This window comes from Heptranchias perlo, chromosome 2 (assembly GCF_035084215.1).
Source record: "Heptranchias perlo isolate sHepPer1 chromosome 2, sHepPer1.hap1, whole genome shotgun sequence".
NCBI classification, from domain to species: domain Eukaryota; kingdom Metazoa; phylum Chordata; class Chondrichthyes; order Hexanchiformes; family Hexanchidae; genus Heptranchias; species Heptranchias perlo.
The window spans coordinates 164514262-164542244 of NC_090326.1; the positions used below are offsets into that span (position 1 = coordinate 164514262).

At 46.2% G+C, this 27983-nt stretch overlaps 1 protein-coding gene across 1 annotated transcript in view; it reads right to left on the reverse strand.

Moving 5' to 3' along the window:
• Window positions 1-27983, reverse strand: part of LOC137299725 (myosin-7B-like) — a 175898-nt gene that overhangs the window by 106734 nt on the left and 41181 nt on the right. Inside the window, exons 13-19 of the mRNA XM_067968664.1 lie at window positions 27259-27377; window positions 17709-17858; window positions 15750-15920; window positions 14886-15065; window positions 5993-6125; window positions 4277-4356; window positions 1136-1223 (exon numbers count right to left, since the gene is read on the reverse strand). Coding sequence (XP_067824765.1) covers window positions 1136-1223; window positions 4277-4356; window positions 5993-6125; window positions 14886-15065; window positions 15750-15920; window positions 17709-17858; window positions 27259-27377 — 921 coding nt within the window. The remainder of the gene's footprint in view (window positions 1-1135; window positions 1224-4276; window positions 4357-5992; window positions 6126-14885; window positions 15066-15749; window positions 15921-17708; window positions 17859-27258; window positions 27378-27983) is intronic.

Consider the following 27983-nt stretch of genomic DNA (forward strand, 5'->3'; position numbering starts at 1 on the left):
TTTGAAAACAAGGATGAGAATTTTAAAATCGAGGCGGTCCCAGACCGGGAGCCAAAATAGGTCAGCGAGCACAGGGGTGATGGGAGAACGGGACTTGGTGCGAGTTAGGATACGGGCAGCAGAGTTTTGGATGAGCTCAAGTTTATGGAGGGTGGAAGATGGGAGGCCGGCCAGGAGAGCATTGGAATAGTCCAGTCTAGAGGTAACAAATGCATGGATGAGGGTTTCAGCAACAGGTGAGCTGAGGTGGGGCGGAGATGGGCGATGCTACGGAGGTGGAAGTAGGTGGTCTTGGTGATGGAGTGGATATGTGGTCGGAAGCTCATCTCGGGGTCAAATAGGGCACTGAGGTTGCGAACGGTCTGGTTCAGCCTCAGACAGTGGCCAGGGAGGGGGATGGAGTCGGCGGCTAAGGAATGGAGTTTGCAGTGGGGACCAAAGGCAATGGCATCAGTCTTCCCAATATTTAGTTGGAAGAAATTTTTGCTCATCCAGTACTGGATGTCAGACAAGCAGTGTGACAAGTGAGAGACAGTGGAGGGGCCGAGAGAGGTGGTGGTGAGGTAGAGCTGGGTGTCGTCTGTGTACATTTTTTAATCTGACGTTGTGTTTTCAGATGATGCCGCCAAGGGGCAGCACGTAGATGAGAAATAGGAGGGGGCCAAGGATAGATCCTTGGTTGGACTCCAGAGGTAACGGTGCGGGAGTGGGAAGAGAAGCCATTGCAGTTGATTCTCTGGCCACGACTGGATAGATAGGAATGGAACCAGGGGAGCGCAGTCCCACCCAGCTGGACGATGGAGGAGAGGCACTGGAGGAGGATGGCGTGGTCAACCGTGTCAAAGGCTGCAGACAGGTCGAGTCTCACACTGGTCGGCTGGAATGGAGCGACACTGATGTCCAAAATGTTCCTGCAAGACATCCCAGATTCTGAACCGCAGCAGAGGAAAATGGTGCAGAGAAAGAGGGAAAAAAATGATCGAAATAGAGGTCAAGAGAGACAACAGATGTGAAGCGACTAAGTTGGTTTCCAGATCTTCATACTAATGAATTAAAACCCTCGTGCAGTGTCATATCTGTAACTCTGTACAATCTCCTTGCCCAGTGAAAAGTCTCCTGTTCCTGTTAACTGTACCTGGGGTCTTGGTCTCGTTGGGAATGATGCAACGGACAAAGTGGGGCTGTGTCAAGCGGAGGTTCGTCATCAGCTTATTCAAGTTTTCCTGAAAAGCGGAAGAACAAATTTGTAGGTTGATGGTTTCAGGGAAATCGAACTGTTCAAAGTCAGGACCCCTGCACATCCCCAAAAACAAAAAAAAAAGGCAAGTTTAGCCAGATGGACAGAAGATGTAATTTAATGTGGATAAGTATATGTTTTGGGAGAAAAAAATGAAGAATGGGAGTATGCACTTACAGGAAAGACACTGAAGGTGTGCATGAACAGAGACCTGGGATTCAAATGCTTCATTCACTGAAAGTGTGAGTGCAGGTAGGTAAAGCTATAAAAAAAGGCCCACAGAATTGCAGGTTTTATAAATAAGGCCATAGAGTACAAGAGTGAAGAGGTTTTGGTGAAATTATGCAAAATGTTGGTTAGGTGAAATTTTGGGTGTCCAATTATAGAATGGACACTAAAGCCTTGGAGAGCATAGATTGACCAGGATGATGCCAATGATGGGAAACTATAGTTAAGAGGAGAGTCTTGGAGATATTAGAACTATTTCCACTGGAGCACAGAAGCCTAAGAGGAGATTTAGTAGAAGTTTTTAAAATTATGAAGAGTTTTGATAGTGTGACAGTAGGGAAAATCTATTTTCTCTGGTTGGGGGGGGTCAGAGACAAAGGGATCATCAATTTAAAATTGTCACTAAGAGGATGAGGAGAGAGATTAGGAGAAACCTCTTTACATGGGAGGTTATTGGAGTATGGAATGCTTTGCCACAGAGATTGGTTGAGGCAGAAATCACTGCTTCTTTTAAGGGACAGTTGGATAAATATTTGAAGAGGAAGATAGAGAAGCCTAGTGCAAGAGCAGGGCAGTGCGATTAGTTTTGGATTGCTCTTGCAAAGAGCAGGCACAGCCACTACGGGCCGAACGGCCTCCTTCTGTGTTGTAAACGTCTATGGTTCTAATTAGGCATTAATCACATTCAGTTAACGTGAAGCTGCCAGCAAAGCACCATTCGGAGCTACTGTCGTTAGCTTATTCCGGCCATTATGTTTCAACCATCCAGCAGGGAGTTAGATGAAATTAATCAAACGTAACACACGCTTAACTGTGGGCAATGTGTCAGCTGCCATTTGTAAATTAGCCTGGCAATACCTGTCTGGTTGTAAAGGATGGAAACTAGCAACTAAAGCAAAGGCACAGCATAGAGCTTATTTTAATAAGTTATCTCTTCCATTTCTCTTTTATGCCTAATGGCACACGAAGCAACACATCTCTTCCACATCTTTTACATCCAGCAGATCGTACTCTGGGTTGTTTCCGTAACAAAGTCCCTTTTTAACTGGATAATGGCTGTGTTAGTGTTACAATGACCGTGTTAGTGTTACAATGACCGTGTTAGTGTTACAATGACCGTGTTAGTGTTACAATGGCCGTGTTAATGTTACAATGGCCGTGTTAGTGTTACAATGACCGTGTTAATGTTACAATGACCGTGTTAATGTTACAATGGCCGTGTTAGTGTTACAATGGCCATGTTAGTGTTACAATGACCGTGTTAATGTTACAATGGCCGTGTTAGTGTTACAATGACCGTGTTAATGTTACAATGACCGTGTTAATGTTACAATGGCCGTGTTAGTGTTACAATGACCGTGTTAATGTTACAATGGCCATGTTAGTGTTACAATGACCGTGTTAGTGTTACAATGACCGTGTTAATGTTACAATGACCGTGTTAATGTTACAATGACCGTGTTAATGTTACAATGGCCGTGTTAGTGTTACAATGACCGTGTTAGTGTTACAATGGCCGTGTTAATGTTACAATGACCGTGTTAATGTTACAATGACCGTGTTAGTGTTACAATGGCCGTGTTAATGTTACAATGACCGTGTTAATGTTACAATGGCCGTGTTAGTGTTACAATGACCGTGTTAGTGTTACAATGGCCGTGTTAATGTTACAATGACCGTGTTAATGTTACAATGACCGTGTTAGTGTTACAATGGCCGTGTTAGTGTTACAATGGCTGTGTTAATGTTACAATGACCGTGTTAGTGTTACAATGACCGTGTTAGTGTTACAATGGCCGTGTTAATGTTACAATGACCGTGTTAATGTTACAATGGCCGTGTTAATGTTACAATGACCGTGTTAATGTTACAATGACCGTGTTAGTGTTACAATGGCCATGTTAGTGTTACAATGGCTGTGTTAATGTTACAATGACCGTGTTAATGTTACAATGACCGTGTTAGTGTTACAATGGCCGTGTTAATGTTACAATGACCGTGTTAGTGTTACAATGGCCGTGTTAATGTTACAATGACCGTGTTAGTGTTACAATGGCCATGTTAATGTTACAATGGCCATGTTAGTGTTACAATGGCCGTGTTAATGTTACAATGGCCATGTTAATGTTACAATGGCCATGTTAGTGTTACAATGACCGTGTTAATGTTACAATGGCCATGTTAATGTTACAATGACCGTGTTAATGTTACAATGGCCGTTAAAGTTACAATGGCCGCGTTAGTGTTACAATGGCCGTGTTAGTGTTACAATGACCGTGTTAGTGTTACAATGGCCATGTTAATGTTACAATGACCGTGTTAGTGTTACAATGGCCATGTTAATGTTACAATGGCCATGTTAGTGTTACAATGGCCATGTTAGTGTTACAATGGCCATGTTAGTGTTACAATGGCCGTTAAAGTTACAATGGCCGCGTTAGTGTTACAATGGCCATGTTAATGTTACAATGGCCATGTTAGTGTTACAATGGCCGTTAAAGTTACAATGGCCGCGTTAGTGTTACAATGACCGTGTTAATGTTACAATGGCCGTGTTAATGTTACAATGGCCATGTTAGTGTTACAATGACCGTGTTAATGTTACAATGGCCGTGTTAATGTTACAATGGCCATGTTAGTGTTACAATGGCCGTTAAAGTTACAATGGCCGCGTTAGTGTTACAATGGCCATGTTAATGTTACAATGGCTGTATTATTGGTCAATGGTTGTGTTAGTGTGACAGTGGTTGTATTAGTGTCATTTTACAGTGGCTGTGTTTATTACACAATGTTTTTTGGCGCTATACCTACTTTGTACAGCTGTGACACAGTCTGGAATGAGGCAGCCTTCTTCCTCCTGATCTTCACTCCAGGCTTTGGATGTTCTTGTTCTGGAAAAACAAACTTTTTCATAATTAAATAGTCTCACAATTTTCAAAAAATTAACTATGGACACTAGGTGAATTGTATCTGAGGCATTTTCAGTCAGTCAATAGCTGAGGCACTAAAAACATCAATATAGTTAAAAGCAGTAAGGTGCAACCATCACATAGGATACAATGTGACCCGTCCAATGTGGGTTGATGGAGGTAGTGTGGTTGATGTTGTGTATATGGACTTTCAAAAGGCATTTGATGAAGTACCACATAATAAGCTTGTTAGCAAAATTAAAGCCCATTGGATTAAAGGGACAGTGGCTGCATTGATATGAAAATAGCTAAGGGACAGAAAGCAGAGAGTAGTGGTGAATGGTGGTTTTTCAGACTGGAGGGAAATATACAGTGATGTTCCCCAGGGGTCAGTATTGGGATCACTGCTCTTTTTTGATATATATTAATGACCTGGACTTGGGTATAGAGGGTATAATTTCAAAGTTTGCAGATGACACGAAACTTGGAAATGTAGTAAACAATGTGGAGGATAGTAACAGACTTCAGAAGGACAGAGACAGACTGGTGAAATGGGCAGACACATGGCAGATGAAATTTAATGCAGAGAAGTGTGAAGTGATGCATTTTGGTAGGAAGAATGAGGAGAGACAATATAAACTAAATGGTACAATTTTAAAGGGGGTGCAGGAACAGAGACATGGGGGTGCACATACACAAATCTTTGATGGCGATAGGACAATTGAGAAAGCATATAGGATCCTTGGCTTTATAAACAGAGGCATAGAGTGCAAAAGCAAGGAAGTTATGCTAAACCTTTATAAAACACTGGTTCTGCCCCAGCTGGAGTATTGTGTTCAATTCTGGGCACCTCACTTTAGGAACGATATCAAGGCCTCAGAGAGGGTACATAGGAGATTTACTAGCTGGAACTAGGGGTGAGGGACTTTAGTTATGTGGAGAGACTGGAGAAGCTGGGGTTGTTCTCCTTAGAGCAGAGAAGGTTAAGGGTAGATTTAATAGAGGTGTTCAAAATCATGAGGGGTTTTAATAGAGTAAATAAGGAGAAACTGTTTCCAGTGGCAGAAGGATCGGTAACCAGAGGACACGGATTTAAGGTGATCGGCAAAAGAGCCAGAGGCGAGGTGAGGAGAATTTTTTTATGCAGTGAGTTGTAATGATCTGGAATGCACTGCCTGAAAGGGCGGTGGAAGCAGATTCAATAGTAACTTTCAAAAGGGAATTAGATAAATAGTTGAAAGGGAAAAATTTTCAGGGTTATGGGGAAGGGGCGGGGGAATGGGACTAATTGGATAGCTCTTTCAAAGAGCCAGCACAGTCACGGTGAGCCAGATAGCCTCCTCATGACCTGTATCATTCCATGATTCTATGATCTCTGTTCTTTAATGCACCCCCTTTTTCACCCGAAAGGAATAGATTTGTTTTGTACTCTAAGCATCCCATATTTGATGATTTACCCCTGCTCATCCATTGAGCTGTTTACTAACTTTTCTGCCCAGTTACTTTGGGCCAGTTCCCCTTTTACCTCACAGAACACCCCTACTTCCAATCACTCAGTGACGAGTGAGAGGAGCAATACTTCGGCCAACCATTGGTAAGAAGGCAATCTTCTATCCACCTGTATCTGTGCTGACATAATCCTGGTACAGTGCAGCCAGCAGCTCATTCGAGGATTTCTGGAAGAGTTCCACCATAGTTTCATTCAAAGGGTCTTTGTTCTTGTCCAGCCAACCATTGAGATTGTAAGGGACCTGCAAAGGAAAGTAATCATTTATTAAAATCGGAGCCATCCAAGTCATTCATACTACAGCCTCTCTCTGAGTGGACAGTGGGTTTACAGCTCTGTCTAGCCGTGACCCCTGGGCTGAGAGTTTCCTCTCTCCACTGGCTGCGGTTGGGTTAATCTCAGCCAGTTTCTAATGGGCAAAGACCCACAAGAAAGTACTGGTCACAGTTTTCAACCTGCAACCCTCACTCATAGAGAGATCGCTTGCAAATGAAAAATGGCAAATTACTAAGACTTGTATTTATATGACGCCTGTCACAACCTCAGGATGTCCCAATGAAGTATTTTTGAAATGTAGTATTGTAATGTAGGAAACATGGCAGCCAATTTGTACACAGCAAGATCCCACAAACAGCAATGTGATAATGACCAGATCATCTGTTTCAGTGATAGGTTGGTTGAGGGATATATATTGGCCGACACACCAGGAGAACTTCCCTGCTCTTCTTCAAATAGTGCTGTGGGATGTTTTACATCCACCCGAGAGAGTAGATAGGACCTTGGTTTAACGTCTCACCTGAAAGGCAGCACCCTCTGACAGTGCAGCACTCCCTCATTACTGCACACGAGTGTCAGCCTGGATTTTGTGCACAAGTCTCTGGAGAGGGACTTGAACCCACCACCTTCTCACTCAGAGGTGAGTGTGCTACCCACTGAGCCATGGCTGACAGATCAGAGTTCTTCTGAGACTGAGGGTTAGGGCATATCATTGGGTGATATAGTGAGTGCTTTATCAATTTGTACCAGGCGTGACCTAATAGTATTTGATGTGCAGAGTCAAAAAAAAATTCCATTTTAGCACTGAGGTCCTGCACTTTAATGAATTCGCCACCTCCCAAAAATAAAAACAGGTGACTGCAGACAATTATTTACAGATGGACACCTCTGAGGATGTGTTTCCTTCAGTCACTAATGCGAATGTGGAAGTCGACTTTTTTGCTCACATTAGCGACCAGGGAAATATCCCCCTGGACAATTGTCACTCTGCCTAGTCCCTGTGACCTGAGCTCTGACTTCAACACTGCACCAATCCCACAACAGCCATCCTTGAGATGTCTCTATAGTGCCAATTTGTACTGACTTACAGATAGATCTATGTTATGAATTCATACCCATTCGGGACTGGATTGACACCTCATTTCATATACATTGCTTGCAGGCAGAAGACATTGGGACAGATTATTCTCTCTAGCCCTTGGACATAGAGCATAGCCTGGCTCCATCACCAAGACCCACCTACTTTCACCTCCATAACATCGCCCGTCTCCGCCCACCTCAGCTCATCTGCTGCTGAAATCCTCATTCATGCCTTTGTTACCTCCAGACTGGACTATTCCAATGCTCTCCTGGCCGGCCTCCCACCTTCCACCCTCCGTAAACTTGAGCTCATCTAAAACTCTGCTGCCCGTATCCTAACTCGCACCAAGCCCCGCTCTCCCATCGCCCCTGTGCTCGCTGACCTACATTGGCTCCCGGTCTGGCAAAGCCTCAATTTTAAAATTCACATCCTTGTTTTCAAATCCCTCCGTGACCTCGCCCCTCCCTATCTCTGTAACCTCCTCCAGCCCTACAACCCTTCGAGATCACTGCGCTCCTCCAATTGTGGCCCCTTCAACATCCCCGATTTTAATTGCCCCACCATTGGCGGCCGTGGCTTCAGTTGTCTGAGCCCTAAGCTCTGGAATTCCCTCCCTAAACCTCTCCGCCTCTCCGCCTCTCTGTCTCTCCTTTAAGACGCTTCCTGAAACCTGCCTCACCTGTCCACTATTTCCCGGTGTCAAATTTTGTTTGATGGCGCTGCTGTGAAACACCTTAGGGACGTTTTACTACATTAAAGGCACTATATAAATACAAGTTCTTGTGGCGAAATAGGAACAGGAGTAGGCCATTCAGCCCCTCAAGCTTGTTCTGCCATTCAATTAGATCATGACTGATCTGTAGTTCAACTCCATTTACTCACCTTAGCTCCGTACCCTTTGATCCCCGTACCACCGCAGTAATCAAAGTGCGAGAGCCTTTGCTCCACAGTTTTTGAATATTTGCTGCATTTTAGTACAGTAATCGTTCAAGAGGGAAAATGTAGTCATTCCGTCTTGTCTGTCCCACTGATATTAAGATGAGACAATGTACCACAATGGTGTTTCTATTGCCGGGTGAACACAGATGTAGGAAAGTGGCGGATTGTATTCCGACAGCAGAACCAAGCACTGAAGAGGAAAATCAGCCCCATCCAGTCCATTTGAGAAAGCCTCTTAAAATGGTTTAAAGATTGTTTGTGAATAACGTCTCTCTGATCAGATATTAAGCTGAGGCCACGTCTGCCTGTTCAGGTAAATGTAAAAGATCCCATGGCCCATCATTGGGAGAAGAGCACCCAGTGCCTTGGTCAATATTCATCTCTCAACCAACACCACCCAAACACAATATTCATCTCATTTACCGCCTGCCGCGTTTCCCTACATTATAACAGTGACCACATTTCAAAAGTACTTAATTGGCTGTCAAATGCTGTGGTTGCCCTCAGGATGTGAAAGGTGCTATATAAATGCAAATACTATTTTTCTAGGTATTGGTATAATTTCATCAACATTTTCTTTGTTTATATGAATACAAAGTTTGTCCTTCTCCACCATGCTTGATGGCACATTTCCTGCTCATTATCTAAAATGCTCCTAAGTAAAGTACCAGAATGGAATGCGTTGATTTCCTCTGGGAAGTCCCTCGCTTTCACTCAGTGCTCTCCCCCGACCCGTCCTCTCTTGAGATAGGGATGTCATTGTGTGGTGATCGTAGGAAGAATCCTATAGGTGTGTGTGTGTGTGAGATTGTGAGATGTGTGCGAGTGTGTGCGGAGTGTGTGTGTGTGATTGAATGTATGTTTGTGAGTTGTATATGTGTCGATTGTGCATGTGTGAGTGCGTATGTGTGTGTTTTTGTGATGTGCGTGTGTGCGAATGTGTGTGTTTGTGTGTGTGAGATGTGTGTGTATGTGTGTGTTTGTCAGATGTGTGTGAGAGATGTGTTTGTGTTTGTGTATGTATGTGAAATTGTGTGTGTTTGTGAGATAAGTGTGAGCATGTGTGTGTGTGAGTGTCTGTGCATGAGATATGTGTGAGTGTGAGTGTGTGTGAATATATGTGTATGTGTGTGTTTATAAAAATGTGTGTGTGTATATGGGTGTGTGAGTATATGTATATGTGTGTATTTGTGTATATGCGTGTGTACATGTGTGTGCATATGTATGAGTGTGTGTATATGTGTGTGTGAATGTGAGTGAGTGAGTGTGAGTGAGTGTGAGTGAGTGTGTGTATATGTGTGAGTGAGTGTGTGTATATGTGTGAGTGAGTGTGTATATGTGTGAGTGAGTGAGTGTGAGTGTGAGTGAGTGAGTGTGTGTATGTGTGTGAGTGTGTATATGTGTGAGTGTGAGTGTGTGTGTATATATGTGAGTGTGCGTGTATATGTGTGAGTGCGTGTATATGTGTGTGTGTGTATATGTGTGAGTGTGAGTGTGAGTGTGCGTGTATATGTGTAAGTGTGTGTGTGTGAGTGAGTGTGTATATGTGAGTGTGAGTGAGTGTGTGTGTGCGAGTGTGTGTGAGTGTGAGTATACGTGTGAGTGAGTGTGTGTATATGTGTGAGTGTGAGTGAGTGTGTGTATATGTGTGAGTGAGTGTGTGTGTATATGTGTGAGTGTGTGTGTGTGTGAGTGAGTGTGTGTGTATATGTGTGAGTGTGAGTGAGTGTGTGTATATGTGTGTGTGTGTGTGTGTGTGAGTGTGAGTGAGTGTGTGTATGTGTGAGTGTGAGTGAGTGTGTATATGTGTGAGTGTGAGTGAGTGAATGTGAGTGAGTGAGTGAGAGTGTATGTGTATGTGTATGTGTGAGTGTGAGTGTGAGTGAGTGTGTATATGTGAGTGAGTGTTTGTATGAGTGTGTGTGTGAGTGTGAGTGAGTGTGTGTGTATGTGTGAGTGGGTGAGTGTGTGTGTATATGTGTGAGTGTGAGTGAGTGTGTGTGTATATGTGTGAGTGAGTGTGTGTGTATATGTGAGTGAGTGTGTGTGTATATGAGTGTGAGTGAGTGTGTGTGTATATGTGTGAGTGAGTGTGTGTGTATATGTGTGAGTGAGTGTGTGTGTATATGTGTGAGTGAGTGTGTATGTGTGAGTGTGAGTGAGTGTGTGTGTATATGTGTGAGTGAGTGTGTGTGTATATGTGTGAGTGAGTGTGTGAGTGTGAGTGAGTGTGTGTGTATATGTGTGAGTGAGTGTGTGTGTATATGTGTGAGTGTGTGTGTATATGTGTGAGTGAGTGTGTGTGTATATGTGTGAGTGTGTGTGTGTATATGTGTGAGTGTGTGTGTGTGTATATGTGTGTGAGTGTGTGTGTATATGTGTGAGTGAGTGTGTGTGTATATGTGTGTGAGTGTGTGTGTATATGTGTGAGTGAGTGTGTGTGTATATGTGTGAGTGAGTGTGTGTGTGTATATGTGTGAGTGTGTGTATATGTGTGAGTGTGTGTGTGTATATGTGTGAGTGTGTGTGTGTATGTGTGAGTGTGTGTGTGTATATGTGTGTGAGTGTGTGTGTATATGTGTGTGAGTGTGTGTGTATATGTGTGAGTGAGTGTGTGTGTATATGTGTGAGTGTGTATGCTACATCCGTAATCACATTTTGATGAGCCAGACTGTATCTGTCAAACTCACCAAAGGTCGAGAACTGCTTCACTCAACGTGTCATGGAGCAATTCCACTACAGCTAGTCAGAATGGGGGAGGGAGCTCCCAGTGATGGGCCTGTGATACAGCTCACCTCACAGGTAGCAGGCCTCTCTCCGGCTGAGTGCACTGGATACAGCAAAGGCTATGGGCCCCGACAATGTCCCAGCTGTAGTGCTGAAGACTTGTGCTCCAGAACTAGCTGTGCCTCGATCCAAGCTGTTCCAGTACAGCTACAACACTGGCATCTACCCGACAATGTGGAAAATTGCCCAGGTATGTCCTGTCCACAAAAAGCAGGACAAATCCAATCCGGCCAATTACCGCCCCATCAGTCTACTCTCAATCATCAGCAAAGTGATGGAAGATGTCGTCGACAGTTCTATCAAGCGGCACTTACTCACCAATAACCTGCTCACCGATGCTCAGTTTGGGTTCCGCCAGGACCACTCGGCTCCAGACCTCATTACAGCCTTGGTCCAAACATGGACAAAAGAGCTGAATTCCAGAGGTGAGGTGAGAGTGACTGCCCTTGACATCAAGGCAGCATTTGACTGAGTGTGGCACCAAGGAGCCCTAGTAAAATTGAAGTCAATGGGAATCAGGGGAAAAACTCTCCAGTGGCTGGAGTCATACCTAGCACAAAGGAAGATGGTCGTGGTTGTTGGAGGCCAATCATCTCAGCCCCAGGACATTGCGGCAGGAGTTCCTCAGGGCAGTGTCCTAGGCCCAACCATCTTCAGCTGCTGCATCAATGACCTTCCCTCCATCATAAGGTCAGAAATGGGGATGTTCGCTGATGATTGCACAATGTTCAGTTCCATTCACAACCCCTTAAATAATGAAGCAGTCCGTGCCCGCATGCAGCAAGACCTGGACAACATCCAGGCTTGGGCTGATAAGTGGCAAGTAACATTTGTGCCAGACAAGTGCCAGGCAATGACCATCTCCAACAAGAGAGAGTCTAACCACCTCCCCTTGACATTCAACGGCATTACCATCGCCGAATCCCCCACCATCAACATCCTGGGGGTCACCATTGACCAGAAACTTAACTGGACCAGCCATATAAATACTGTGGCTACGAGAGCAGGTCAGAGGCTGGGTATTCTGCGGCGAGTGACTCATCTCCTGACTCCCCAAAGCCTTTCCACCATCTACAAGGCGTGTGATGGAATACTCTCCACTTGCCTGGATGAGTGCAGCTCCAACAACACAAGAAGCTCGACACCATCCAGGACAAAGCAGCCCGCTTGATTGGCACCCCATCCACCACCCTAAACATTCACTCCCTCCACCACCGGCGCACTGTGGCTGCAGTGTGTACCATCCACAGGATGCACTGCAGCAACTCGCCAAGGCTTCTTCGACAGCACCTCCCAAACCCGCGACCTCTACCACCTAGAAGGACAAGAGCAGCAGGCACATGGGAACAACACCACCTGCACGTTCCCCTCCAAGTCACACACCATCTTGACTTGGAAATATATCGCCGTTCCTTCATCGTCGCTGGGTCAAAATCCTGGAACTCCCTTCCTAACAGCACTGTGGGAGAACCGTCACCACACGGACTGCAGTGGTTCAAGAAGGCGGCTCACCACCACCTTCTCAAGGGCAATTAGGCATGGGCAATAAATGCCGGCCTCGCCAGCGACACCCACATCCCATGAACGAATAAAAAAAAAGTTCACCTCACAGGTAGCAGGCCTCTCTCCCGGGGTCCCAGTGATGGGCCTGTGATACAGCTCACCTCACAGGTAGCAGGCCTCTCTCCCGGGGTCCCAGTGATGGGCCTGTGATACAGCTCACCTCACAGGTAGCAGGCCTCTCTCCCGGGGTCCTAGTGATGGGCCTGTGATACAGCTCACCTCACAGGTAGCAGGCCTCTCTCCCGGGGTCCCAGTGATGGGCCTGTGATACAGCTCACCTCACAGGTAGCAGGTCTCTCTCCCGGGGTCCCAGTGATGGGCCTGTGATACATCTCACCTCACAGGTAGCAGGCCTCTCTCCCGGGGTCCCAGTGATGGGCCTGTGATACAGCTCACCTCACAGGTAGCAGGCCTCTCTCCCGGGGTCCCAGTGATGGGCCTGTGATACGGCTCACCTCACAGGTAGCAGGTCTCTCTCCCGGGGTCCCAGTGATGGGCCTGTGATACAGCTCACCTCACAGGTAGCAGGCCTCTCTCCCGGGGTCCCAGTGATGGGCCTGTGATACGGCTCACCTCACAGGTAGCAGGCCTCTCTCCCGGGGTCCCAGTGATGGGCCTGTGATACGGCTCACCTCACAGGTAGCAGGCCTCTCTCCCGGGGTCCCAGTGATGGGCCTGTGATACAGCTCACCTCACAGGTAGCAGGCCTCTCTCCCGGGGTCCCAGTGATGGGCCTGTGATACAGCTCACCTCACAGGTAGCAGGCCTCTCTCCCGGGGTCCCAGTGATGGGCCTGTGATACGGCTCACCTCACAGGTAGCAGGCCTCTCTCCCGGGGTCCCAGTGATGGGCCTGTGATACAGCTCACCTCACAGGTAGCAGGCCTCTCTCCCGGGGTCCCAGTGATGGGCCTGTGATACAGCTCACCTCACAGGTAGCAGGCCTCTCTCCCGGGGTCCCAGTGATGGGCCTGTGATACGGCTCACCTCACAGGTAGCAGGCCTCTCTCCCGGGGTCCCAGTGATGGGCCTGTGATACAGCTCACCTCACAGGTAGCAGGCCTCTCTCCCGGGGTCCCAGTGATGGGCCTGTGATACAGCTCACCTCACAGGTAGCAGGCCTCTCTCCCGGGGTCCCAGTGATGGGTCTGTGATACAGCTCACCTCACAGGTAGCAGGCCTCTCTCCCGGGGTCCCAGTGATGGGCCTGTGATACAGCTCACCTCACAGGTAGCAGGCCTCTCTCCCGGGGTCCCAGTGATGGGCCTGTGATACAGCTCACCTCACAGGTAGCAGGCCTCTCTCCCGGGGTCCCAGTGATGGGCCTGTGATACAGCTCACCTCACAGGTAGCAGGCCTCTCTCCCAGGGTCCCAGTGATGGGCCTGTGATACGGCTCACCTCACAGGTAGCAGGCCTCTCTCCCGGGGTCCCAGTGATGGGCCTGTGACACAGCTCACCTCACAGGTAGCAGGCCTCTCTCCCGGGGTCCCAGTGATGGGCCTGTGATACAGCTCACCTCACAGGTAGCAGGCCTCTCTCCCGGGGTCCCAGTGATGGGCCTGTGATACGGCTCACCTCACAGGTAGCAGGCCTCTCTCCCGGGGTCCCAGTGATGGGCCTGTGATACGGCTCACCTCACAGGTAGCAGGCCTCTCTCCCGGAGTCCCAGTGATGGGCCTGTGACACAGCTCACCTCACAGGTAGCAGGCCTCTCTCCCGGGGTCCCAGTGATGGGCCTGTGATACAGCTCACCTCACAGGTAGCAGGCCTCTCTCCCGGGGTCCCAGTGATGGGCCTGTGATACAGCTCACCTCACAGGTAGCAGGCCTCTCTCCCGGGGTCCCAGTGATGGGTCTGTGATACAGCTCACCTCACAGGTAGCAGGCCTCTCTCCCGGGGTCCCAGTGATGGGCCTGTGACACAGCTCACCTCACAGGTAGCAGGCCTCTCTCCCGGGGTCCCAGTGATGGGCCTGTGATACAGCTCACCTCACAGGTAGCAGGCCTCTCTCCCGGGGTCCCAGTGATGGGCCTGTGATACAGCTCACCTCACAGGTAGCAGGCCTCTCTCCCGGGGTCCCAGTGATGGGCCTGTGATACAGCTCACCTCACAGGTAGCAGGCCTCTCTCCCGGGGTCCCAGTGATGGGCCTGTGATACAGCTCACCTCACAGGTAGCAGGCCTCTCTCCCGGGGTCCCAGTGATGGGCCTGTGATACAGCTCACCTCACAGGTAGCAGGCCTCTCTCCCGGGGTCCCAGTGATGGGCCTGTGATACAGCTCACCTCACAGGTAGCAGGCCTCTCTCCTGGGGTCCCAGTGATGGGCCTGTGATACAGCTCACCTCACAGGTACTCACCACTCCAGCATAGTGCACAATCTCAAAGTGCGTCTCGTATTTTCTCTTCTTATCGGGCTTGGGTTTAACGAAGTTCGGGGACTTTCCCAGCAGGTTGTCGTGGAGTTTTGCTTTGATGGTCATGTCTGTGGCTTTTGGGAACATGCATTCCTCCTCCAGGATGGACAGGATTCCCATTGGCTGCAGCGTTTAAACAGAACAGGAAGAAAAGTTACATCTCCTCAACATGTGATGCTGAGCCCCGAAGGGGAGAAAGGATGACAGACTCATTTTAACAGCAGTTTTATTTTGAACTCCTGGGGGCCGGGACTCCCAGGCCTTCTGCTTCACGCCACGGAAGAGCCTGTCAATCTGGCTGGCCGTCTCACGGGAAACTAACAGAAAAAATTTGAAAGACGTCCTTACGTCAAAATTGTAAGGATGTCCGGGAAACCCATACTTCCGGGTTTCCCATCCAGAAATCTTTCCCCCCCCCCAACCCCACTCTCCCCCGCAATCCCGAGTAAATATCGGGACCCTGGTATCATGGATCTCCACCCCCCCCCCTGTTTTCCTCTCCATTGCTGAGTGATCCCTAAGGAACACTCCTTGCCTGTGATTCTGAGTAAATCCAGACTCTGTTGAATTGTTTTTCAGGTTCCTAATATTCAATCAAGGGAAAAAAATTAATTCATTTAAGTTTTAAACAACCTTACAGAGACCTTCACTCAACAGCCCACAAACTCCATCTTGCAGACTGCCTTATTTGTCCAAGGCTGGATCTAACCTCTTGCCTAATCTCAGTATTAATACATCTCTAGGGACCGTCTCCAAATTCTCATGCTCTGTTCCAGGCACTGGACCTGTTTCCAGCGAGCCACAGACCTTCTCGATGAGATCAATGCAGGACTGCAGATCCAGGCCGAAGTCAATGAAAGTCCACTCGATGCCCTGCATCTTGTACTCTTCCTGCTCCAATACAAACATGTGGTGGTTGAAGAACTGCTGCAGCTTCTCATTGGTGAAGTTAATGCACAGCTGCTCAAAACTGTTCAGCTGGAAAAAGAGAAGCAGCCGTCAGCCAAGGGGCCGTGCGCACAGAGCCTATCATCGAGTCTACAGGACAGAAACAGGCCATTTGGCCCAACTATTCGCCTCAACTACTTCTTGTGGTAGCCCATTCCACATTCTTACCACTCTTTGGGTAAAGAAGTTTCTCCTGAATTCTCTATTAGATTGATTAGTGACTATTTTATATTTATGACCTCTAGTTCTGGTCTCCCCCACAAATGGAAACATTTTCTCTACGTCTACCCTATCAAACCCTTTCATTATCTTAAAGACCTCTATCAGGTCACCCCTCAGCCTTCCCTTTTCTAGAGAAAAGAGCCACAGGCTGTTCAATCTTTCCTGATAAGTACATCTTCTCAGTTCTGGCATCATTCTTGTGAATCTTTTTTGCACCCTCTCCAGTGCCTCTATATCCTCTTTATAATATGGAGACCAGAACTGTGCCCAGTACTCCAAGTGTGGTCTAACCAAGATTCTATACAAGTTTGACATAACTTCTCTGCTTTTCAATTCTATCCCTCTAGAAATGAACCCCAGTGCTTGATTTGCCTTTTATATCGCCTTACGAAAAATCAAAAGACAAACATCGTGATGATTGGAATTCAGCCTCTCGATGCTCTCTGACTGCTGCAGCTACAAGATCACATGATAAATACCTACAGATAAGACCATTCGGCCCATCCTAATATATCCATCCAGAACAACCCTACACACCCTCCATGGCTGCACCCTATTGTTTCTTAAATGATTCTCGGGTTTTCGCCTCCACCACTCTGGACGTCCATTCCAAGTATTGATCACTCAGTCTGCATGCAGAAGAACCTCCTGATATCAGTCCTAAAGTTACGTTTTACTAGTTTGAACCTGTATCTTACTTTGACTGTTTAAAATAGTATTCCGGATTAACCTTTTCCATACCATTAACTATCTTCTGCACCTCTATACCATCACCTCTCAGACGCCTCCTTTCCAGGCTGGAATGCCTAAGCCTCTCCAGTCTTTCCTCATAACTCAGACCTTCTAGACCAGGGATCAGCCTCAAGGCTTTTCTCTGCACTGCCTCTAGCTGTGGTTTCTCGGTGACTAGAACTGGTCACAGTGCTCAAGGTGTGATCTGACCAGAGCACCGTACAGTTTGATCACTGTTGCAAGCATAGGAATTGCTAAAGAACAAGGTCCATCTAGTTTGCTTTCTACCATCCTGGCAGTCGCATGATCCAATGATGATGGAATTGTTGACTGATCAGAGCAATCAACCTTCATCAATTAGTCTACAACAGACCCAGACATGAGCCAGTGGTGGAGAGCTTTGGAAACCATAGGTCCAAAGTCACCTGTTCCTCCCAAGCAAGTTACACTTAACCACAAGTCCCAAATTACTCACATACTGTATCCCAAAATGACATTTTCTGAAAGAAATCTATCTAATTTGCATTTGAATGAATCAGCAGGAGCTGCTCCCACCGCCTCCCTCGAGAGCCTGTTCCATAGATTGATCACTCGCTCACTGAAATAATATTTCTCGCAGATTAGTTTTGAATTCAAATGTAGGCTTTGTCCTCTGGTTCTACTTTAATGGAGAAGATGAAATAGTTGGTCATGGTCTACATTATCTAGAATCCTAAAAACAGCAATCATATCAGCTCTCATCCTTTTCTTTTCCAGTGAGAACATCTGTGGATGGTACAAGGAACACCCAGTTTAGGGCGCGGGAAGAGCAATAACGACAAATTGGATTGCCACCATAATAAAAAGAACTGAAGTGAGGCTCACTTGAAAAATCTCGAACCCAGCGATGTCCAACACGCCGATAAAGAACTTTCGAGGCAGCTTCGAGTCCAGAGTCTTGTTTATCCGTATCAGGAGCCATTTAAACATCCGGTCGTACGTGGCTTTCGCCAAAGCTCCGACTGCATAGAGGACCTGTCACCAGTTAGAAAAAGTTCCAAGAGAAACACCTGAGTCTTTAAAGAAGGCAGAAACTTATGGAGTTAGTAGGAAAACGAGCTGAGATGAAAAGCGGCTTTGCAACAGGAAGCAGAAGGCGATGGTGAATGGCAGGAGCCCTGTCTGAGGACAATGACTAAATGGGACTTGCATATTGTTAATAGAACACGAGATGCCTCCTGATGGGATTCAGCACAGCAAAGCAATTGCACTCCAAGGTATATTGCATATATCTCGTATTGTTTTTGTTATCGGTGTCAGCTGTTGGCTCAGTAGCACTCTTGCCTCTGAGTCAGAAGGTTGTGGGTTCAAGCCCCACTCCAGAGACTTGAGCACATAATCCAGGCTGACACTCCCAGTGCAGTACTGAGGGAGTGCCGCACTGTCAGAAGTGCCGTCTTTTGGATGAGTCGTTGAATGGAGACCCCGCCTGCCCTCTCAGGTGGACGTAAAAGATCCCAACGCACTATTCGAAGAATCATAGAATCATAGAAAGGTTACAGCAAGGAAGGAGGCCATTCGGCCCATTGAGTCCGCGCTGACTCTATGCAAGAGCAATCCAGCTTAGTCCCACTCCCCCGCCCCCCGATCATCCCCGTAGCCCTGCAAACTTTTTCCTTTCAATTTCTTATCCCGTTCCCTTTTGAAGGCCATGATTGAATCTGCCTCCACCATCCCCTCGGGCAGTGCATTCCAGATCCTAACCACTCGCTGCGTAAAAAAGTTTTTCCTCATGTCATCTTTGGTCACCTTAAATCTATGTTCTCTGGTTCTTGACCCTTCCGCCAAAGGGAACAGTTTCTCTCTATCTACTCTGTCTAGACCCTTCATGATTTTGAATACCTCGATCAAATCTCCTCTCAATCTTCTCTGTTCCAAGGAGAATAACACCAGCTTCTCCAGTCTATCCACGTAACTAAAGTCCCTCATCCCTGGAATCATTCTAGTAAATCTCTTCTGCACCCTCTCTAAGGCCTTCACATCTTTCCTAAAGTGCGGTGCCCAGAACTGGACACAATACTCCAGTTGTGGCCGAACCAGTGTTTTATAAAGGTTCATCATGACTTCCATACTTTTGTACTCTATGCCTCTATTTATAAAGCCCAGGATCCCGTATGCTTTTTAACCGCTTTCTCAACCTGCCCTGCCACCTTCAACAATTTGTACATATATACCCCCAGATCTCTCTGTTCCTTTACCCCTTTTAGAGTTGTGCCCTTTAGTTTATATTGCCTCTCCTCGTTCTTCCTATCGAAATGTATAATTTCGCATTTTTCTGCATTAAATTTCATCTGCCACGTGTCCGTCCAAGCCACCAGCCTGTCTATGTCCTCTTGAAGTCTATCACTCTCCTCCTCGCTGTTCACTACCCTAACCTAGTTTTGTGTCATCTGCAAACTTTGAAATTGTGCCCTATACACCCTAGTCCAAGTCATTAATATATATCAAGAAAAGCAGTGCTCCCAGCACCGACCTCTTCCTCCAGTCCAATAAACCACCGTTCACCACAAGAGATGGGTGAGATCCTGAATGAATATTTCACACCGGTATTTACGGTTGAGAAAGGCATGGATGTTAGGGAACTTGGGGAAATAAATAGTGATGTCTTGAGGAGTGTACATATTACAGAGAGGGAGGTGCTGGAAGTCTTAACGCGCATCAAGGTAGATAAATCTCCAGGACCTGATGAAATGTATCCCAGGACGTTATGGGAGGTTAGGGAGGAAATTGCGGGTCCCCTAGCAGAGATATTTGAATCATCGACAGCTACAGGTGAGGTGCCTGAAGATTGGAGGGTAGCAAATGTTGTGCCTTTGTTTAAGAAGGGCGGCAGGGAAAAGCCTGGGAACTACAGACCGGTGAGCCTGACATCTGTAGTGGGTAAGTTGTTAGAGGGTATTCTGAGAGACAGGATCTACAGGCATTTGGAGAGACAGGGACTGATTAGGAACAGTCAGCATGGTTTTATGAGAGGAAAATCATGTCTCACGAATTTGATTGAGTTTTTTGAAGGGGTAACCAAGAAGATAGATGAGGGCTGTGCAGTAGACGTGGTCTACATGGACTTCAGCAAAGCCTTTGACAAGGTACCGCATGGTAGGTTGTTACATAAGGTTAAATCTCACGGGATCCAAGGTGAGGTAGCCAATTGGATACAAAATTGGCTTGATGACAGAAGACAGAGGGTGGTTGTAGAGGGTTGTTTTTCAAACTGGAGGCCTGTGACCAGCGGTGTGCCTCAGGGATCGGTGCTGGGTCCGCTTTTATTTGTTATTTATATTAATGATTTGGATGAGAATTTAGGAGGCATGGTTAGTAAGTTTGCAGATGACACCAAGATTGGTGGCATTGTGGACAGTGAAGAAGATTATCTAGGATTGCAACGGGATCTTGATAATTTGGGCCAGTGGGCCGATGAATGGCAGATGGAGTTTAATTTAGATAAATGTGAGGTGATGCATTTTGGGAGATCGAATCGGGCCAGGACCTACTCCGTTAATGGTAGGGCGTTGGGGAGAGTTATAGAACAAAGAGATCTAGGAGTACAGGTTCATAGCTCCTTGAAAGTGGAGTCACAGGTGGATAGGGTGGTGAAGAAGGCATTCGGCATGCTTGGTTTCATTGGTCAGAACATTAAATACAGGAGTTGGGATGTCTTGTTGAAGTTGTACAAGACATTAGTAAGGCCACACTTGGAATACTGTGTACAGTTCTGGTCACCCTATTATAGAAAGGATATTATTAAACTAAAAAGAGTGCAGAAAAGATTTACTAGGATGCTACCGGGACTTGATGGTTTGACTTATAGGGAGAGGTTAGACAGACTGAGACTTTTTTCCCTGGAGAGTAGGAGGTTTAGGGGTGATCTTATAGAAGTCTATAAAATAATGAGGGGCATAGATAAGGTAGATAGTCAAAATCTTTTCCCAAAGGTAGGGGAGTCTATAACGAGGGGGCATAGATTTAAGGTGAGAGAGGAGAGATACAAAAGGGTCCAGAGGGGCAATTTTTTCACTCAAAGGGTGGTGAGTGTCTGGAACGAGCTGCCAGAGGCAGTAGTGGAGGCTTTTAAAAAGCATTTGGACAGTTACATGGGTGAGATGGGTATAGAGGGATATGGGCCAAGTGCAGGCAATTGGGACTAGCTTAGTGGTATAAACTGGGCGACATGGACATGTTGGGCCGAAGGGCCTGTTTCCATGTTGTAAACTTCTATGATTCTCTGTTTCCTGTCACTTAGCCAAATCTGTATCCATATTGCTATTGCCCCCTTTATTCCATGGGTCGCAGTCTTGATGATAAGCCTACCGTGCGGCACTTTATCAGACGCTTTTTACACCACATCAACTGCATTGCCCTCATCTCCCCTCTCTGTTACGTCATCAAGAAACTCTATCAAGTTCGTTAAACACAATTTGCCTTCAACAAATCCGTGCTTGCTTTCTCTAATCAATCCACACTCGTCCAAGTGACTGTTAATTCTTTCCCGGATTATCGTTTCTAAAAGTTTTCCCATCACCAATGTTAAACTGACTGGCCTATAGTTGCTGGGTTTATCCTTGCACCCTTTTTTGAACAAGGGTGTAACATTTGCAATTCTCGAGTCCTCTGGCACTACTCCCGTATGTAAGGATGATTGGAAGATTATGGCCAGTACCTTCGCAATTTCCACCCTTACTTCCCTCAGCAATCTAGGATGCATCCCATCTGGATGCTATCTACTTTATCTACTTTATGTACAGCTAGCCTTTCTAGTACCCCTTCTTTATCAATTTTTAGCCCATCCAGTATCTCAACTACATCTTCCTTTACTGAGACTCTGGCAGCATCTTCTTCCTTGATAAAGACAGATGCAAAGTACTCATTTAGTACCTCAGCCTCCATGAGTAGATCTACATTCTGGTCACTAATTGGTCCCACCTCTCCTCTTACTACTCATTTACTGTTTACATGCCTGTAGAAGACTTTTGGATTCCCTTTTATGTTGGCCGCCAGTCTATTCTCATACTCTCTCTTTGCCCCTCTTATTTCCTTTTTCACTTCCCCTCTGAACATTCTATATTCTGCCTGGTTCTCACTTGCGATATCAACCTGACATCTGTCATATGCCCCATTTTTCCGTTTCCTCTTACTCACTATCTCATTTATCATCCAGGGAGCTCTGGCTTTAATTGCCCTACCTTTCTCCCTCGTGGGAATGTGCCTAGACTGTACCCAAACCATCTCCTCTTTAAAGGCCGCCCACTGTTCAAGTACAGTTTTGCCTGCCAATCTTTGATTCCAATTTACCCGGGCCAGATCCGTTCTCATCCCATTGAAATTGGCCCTCCTCCAATTGAGTATTTTTAGTTTAGAGTTGTCCATGTCCTTTTCCATAGCTAAGCAGAGCAGGGGAGTTCTCCCAGGTGACCTGGCCAATATTTATCCTTCAATCAACACCACTAAGACAGATTGTCAGGTCATTATCTCATTAGCATGCAACCTTCCCCACCCGATGTTCATCAATGCCCTTCACTCTGGCGATCGTTTCCACCCAAACACCAAAGAGGGAAAATCAGCCCCACCCCCCAATAATTCAACCCAATCCATTGTAAGTTTGTTTAACCTGTATATGCAATGATTTACAATGAGCAGTGTTGAATTTCACCTGCCTGATCACAAAGCCTATCTAAATCATTCTCTAATTCTGCTGCTGCTGTAACCTGGGCCCCAACAGTCACCAGGATTAGGTTCTGAGCAACTTAGCATTTCCTCAACCTGTAGTCTGTGGTTGTGCAGTGAGCAGGTGGCCATTTTACCTGTAGTCTGTGGTTGTGTAGTGAGCAGGTGTCCATTTTACCTGTAGTCTGTGTTGTGCAGTGAGCAGGTGGCCATTTTACCTGTAGTCTGTGTTGTGCAGTGAGCAGGTGGCCATTTTACCTGTAGTCTGTGGTTGTGTAGTGAGCAGGTGTCCATTTTACCTGTAGTCTGTGGTTGTGTAGTGAGCAGGTGGCCATTTTACCTGTAGTTTGTGGTTGTGTAGTGAGCAGGTGTCCATTTTACCTGTAACCTGTGGTTGTGCAGTGAGCAGGTGTCCATTTTACCTGTAGTCTGTGGTTGTGTAGTGAGCAGGTGGCCATTTTACCTGTAACCTGTGGTTGTGCAGTGAGCAGGTGTCCATTTTACCTGTAGTCTGTGGTTGTGCAGTGAGCAGGTGGCCATTTTACCTGTAGCCAATGGTTGTGTAGTGAGCAGGCGTCCATTTTACCTGTAACCTGTGGTTGTGCAGTGAGCAGGTGTCCATTTTACCTGTAGTCTGTGATTGTGTAGTGAGCAGGCGTCCATTTTACCTGTAGTCTGTGGTTGTGTAGTGAGCAGGTGGCCATTTTACCTGTAGTCTGTGATTGTGTAGTGAGCAGGTGGCCATTTTACCTGTAGTCTGTGGTTGTGTAGTGAGCAGGTGGCCATTTTACCTGTAGTTTGTGGTTGTGTAGTGAGCAGGTGGCCATTTTACCTGTAGTCTGTGGTTGTGCAGTGAGCAGGTGGCCATTTTACCTGTAGCCAATGGTTGTGTAGTGAGCAGGCGTCCATTTTACCTGTAACCTGTGGTTGTGCAGTGAGCAGGTGTCCATTTTACCTGTAGTCTGTGATTGTGTAGTGAGCAGGTGGCCATTTTACCTGTAGTCTGTGGTTGTGTAGTGAGCAGGTGGCCATTTTACCTGTAGTTTGTGGTTGTGTAGTGAGCAGGTGGCCATTTTACCTGTAGCCAATGGTTGTGTAGTGAGCAGGCGTCCATTTTACCTGTAACCTGTGGTTGTGCAGTGAGCAGGTGGCCATTTTACCTGTAGCCAATGGTTGTGTAGTGAGCAGGCGTCCATTTTACCTGTAACCTGTGGTTGTGCAGTGAGCAGGTGGCCATTTTACCTGTAGCCAATGGTTGTGTAGTGAGCAGGCGTCCATTTTACCTGTAACCTGTGGTTGTGCAGTGAGCAGGTGGCCATTTTACCTGTAGCCAATGGTTGTGTAGTGAGCAGGTGGCCATTTTACCTGTAACCTGTGGTTGTGCAGTGAGCAGGTGGCCATTTTACCTGTAGCCAATGGTTGTGTAGTGAGCAGGTGGCCATTTTACCTGTAACCTGTGGTTGTGCAGTGAGCAGGTGGCCATTTTACCTGTAGTCTGTGGTTGTGCAGTGAGCAGGTGTCCATTTTACCTGTAGCCAGTGGTTGTGCAGTGAGCAGGTGGCCATTTTACCTGCAGGGTATGGTTGTGCACATGGAATTACATAGAATTACATAGAATGTACAGCATAGAAACAGACCATTCGGCCCAACTGGTCCATGCCGGTGTTTATGCTCCATATGAGCCTCCTCTCTCCCCACTTCATCTCACCCTATCAGCATATTCTTCTATTCCTTTCTCCCTCATGTGCTTATCTAGCTTCCCCTTAAATGCATCTACACTATTCACCTCAACTACTCCTTGTGGTAGCGAGTTCCACATTCTAACCACTCTCTGGGTAAAGAAGTTTCTCCTGAATTCCCTATTGGATTTATTAGTGACTATCTTATATTCATGGCCCCTAGTTCTGGTCTACCCCGAAAGTGGAAACACCTTCTCTACGTCTACCCTGTCAAACCCTTTCATAATCTTAAAGACCTCTATCAGGTCACCCCTCAGCCTTCTTTTTTTCGAGAGAAAAGAGCCCCAGCCTGTTCAATCTTTCCTGACAGGTATAACCTCTCAGTTCCAGTATCATCCTCATAAATCTTTTTTGCACCTTCTCCAATGCCTCTATATCCTTTTTATCATCTGGAGATCAGAACTGTGCACAGTTCTCCAAGTGTGGTCTAACCAAGGTTCTGTGCAAGTTCAACATAACTTCTCTGCTTTTCAATTCTATCCCTCGAGAAATGAACCCTAGTGATTGGTTTGCTTTTTTTATGGCCTTATTACCCTGCTTCGATACTTTTAGTGATTTGTGTATCTGTACCCCCAGATCCCTCTCTCTTCCTCTACCCCATTTAGACTCTTTTTATCCAAACAATATCTGGCCCCTTTATTCTTCCTACCAAAATGCACCACCTCACACTTACCTATATTGAAATTCATTTGCCAATTACATGCCCATTCTGCAAGTTTCTTGAAGTCTTCCTGTATTTTGTCACAGTCCTCCTCGATATTAACTATACCCCCTAATTTGGTGTCACCCGCAAATTTTAAAATTGTACTTCAAATTCCCAAGTCCAAATCGTTTCTGTAAATAGTGAACAACAGTGATCCCAGCAGCAATCCTTATGGAACACCACTTCCTACCTTTTGCCAGTCTGGATAACTATCTTTAGCCCCTGTTCTCTGTTTTCTGTTTTGTGGCCAGTTTGCTATCCATTCTGCTACCTGTCCCCTGACTCCACATGCTCTGACCTTAGTCATCAGTCTACAATGCAGTACCTTATCGAAGGCTTTTTGAAAATCCAAAAATATTACATCAACTGCATTACCCTTATCGACCCTTTCTGGTACTTCTTCAAAGTATTCAATAAGGTTGGTCAAGCATGTCCTTCCCTTTTGAAATCTGTGCTGACTATTCTTTATTCCACATGGGAGACTGGTCAAAAAAGTACAAGCCAATGGGATCCAAGGGAGAGTGGCAAGTTGGATCCAAAATTGGCTCAGTGGCAGGAAGCAAAGGGTAATGGTCGACGGGTGTTTTTGTGACTGGAAGGCTGTTTCCAGTGGGGTTCCACAGGGCTCAGTATCAGGTCCCTTGCTTTTTGTGGTATATATTAAAGATTTGGACTTAAATGTAGGGGGCATGATTAAGAAGTTTGCAGATGATACAAAAATTGGTCGTGTGGTTGATAGTGAGGAGGAAAGCTGTAGACTGCAGGAAGATATCCATGGACTGGTCAGGTGGGCAGAAAAGTGGCAAATGGAATTCAATCTGGAGAAGTGTGAGGTAATGTATTTGGGGAGGGCAAACAAGGCAAGGGAATACACAATAAATGGGAGGATACTGAGAGGTGTAGAGGAAGAGAGGGATCTTGGAGTGCATGTCCACAGATCCCTGAAGGTAACAGGACAGGTGGATAAGGTGGTTAAAAAGGCATATGGAATACTTTCCTTTATTAGCCGAGGCATAGAATATAAGAGCAGGGATGTTATGCTGGAACTGTATAAAACATTGGTTAGGCCACAGCTTGCGTACTGTGTACAGTTCTGGTCACCACATTACAGGAAAGATGTAATTGCACTAGAGAGGGTGCAGAGAAGATTTGTGAGGATGTTGCCAGGACTGGAGAATTTTAGCTATGAGGAAAGATTGGATAGGCTGGGGTTGTTCTATTTGGAACAGAGGAGGCTGAGGGGTGATTTAATTGAGGTGTACAAAATAATGAGGGGCCTAGATAGAGTGGATAGCGAGGACCTATTTCCGTTAGTAGAGAGGTCAATAACCAGGGGGCATAGATTTAAAGTAATTGGTAGAAGGATTAGAGGGGAGCTGAGGAAATTTTTTTTTACCCAGAGGGTGGTGGGGGTCTGGAACTCACTGCTTGAGAGGGTGGTAGAGGCAGAAACCCTCAACTCATTTAAAAAGTATCTGAATGTGCACCTGAAGTGCTGTATCCTACAAGGCTACGGACCAAGTGCTGGAAAGTGGGATTAGGCTGGGTGGCTCATTTTCAGTCGGCGCGGACACGATGGACCGAATGGCCTCCTTCTGTGCCATAAATTTTCTATGATTATATTTTTGGTTTCTAGATGTTTATCTATTACAATTTTGAGTAAGGATTATATTATCTTTCCTGCCACCGATGTTAAGCTAACTGGTCTATAGTTCCCTGGACTTGTTCTATCTTCCTTTTTAAATATAGGAATCACCTCAGCTGTCTGCCAGTCCTCTGGCACTATTCCCTTTTCTAATGAATTTTTATATATATGTAAGAGTGCCTCTGCTATCACCTCCCTAACTTCTTTTATTATGCGTGGATGCAATCCATCCGGTCCTGGCATTTTATCCTCTCTAAGTTTGATTAGTTTATTAATTATCTCCCCCTTTCTATCTTAAATGTCTTTGTATCTTTTTTGATCTCTTCTTCTAATGTCATGCCCACCATCTTAATCTCCCTGGGAAATACTGAGGCAACCACAGACAACAGGTAAAATAGGGACCTGCTCTTTATCTGTGTAGTGAGCAGGTGTCCATTTTACCTGTAGCCTGTGTTTACCTGTAGCCTGTGTTTACCTGTAGCCTGTGTTTACCTGTAGCCTGTGTTTACCTGTAGCCTGTGTTTACCAGTAGCCTGTGTTTACCTGTAGCCTGTGTTTACCAGTAGCCAAGGGTTTCTTGTGTTGGTTACAATGTAATCAGCACGATCAAGTTTCACACTCATGTACCTGCCCAACACTTTGATCCTTGGTCACACATTCATTGCCGATTTTCACGTGGGGATGCAGTAGGCCCGAGATGAGATCTGATGCGCGGATTCCCATTAGGCAGGCGGCTTTGTCAACACCTGTTGAGGAAGGCAGGATGACAGTGATTTCCGTGTAAAATTTCTTGGATTACTAAGTATCTCCATGAATAAGGCAACAAATTTACTGGTTTAAAAGTCTGATTGATGGTATTTTTATCCCTACTCCCAGAATTCCGCACCATGTCACCTACAGGTCAGGCAGCCGATCTATTCATTGACCACCCGCTCTCTACCGCACTCAACTCGTTTTTAAAAATCATTCTCAGGATGTGGACATCATTGGCAAGGCCGGCATTTATTGCCCATCTCTGGTTGCCCCTGAGAAAGTGGTGGTGGGCCTTCTTCTTGAAAAATCACAGTCCCGTGTGGTGAAGTTGCTCCCACAGAGCTGTTAGGTAGGGAGTTACAGGAGTTTGATCCAGCGACCATGAAGGAACGGGGTATAGATACCCAGGAATGAGATATAGGCTAGGATCTAATCGAGGAGTTCGGGTGGTTTATATATAGAATAATGGATACCCAGGAGTGAGTTACAGTCTGGAATCTAATCGAGGAGTTCGGGTGGTTTATATATAGAATAATGGATACCCAGGAGTGAGTTACAGACTGGAATCTAATCGAGGAGTTCAGGTGGTTTATATATAG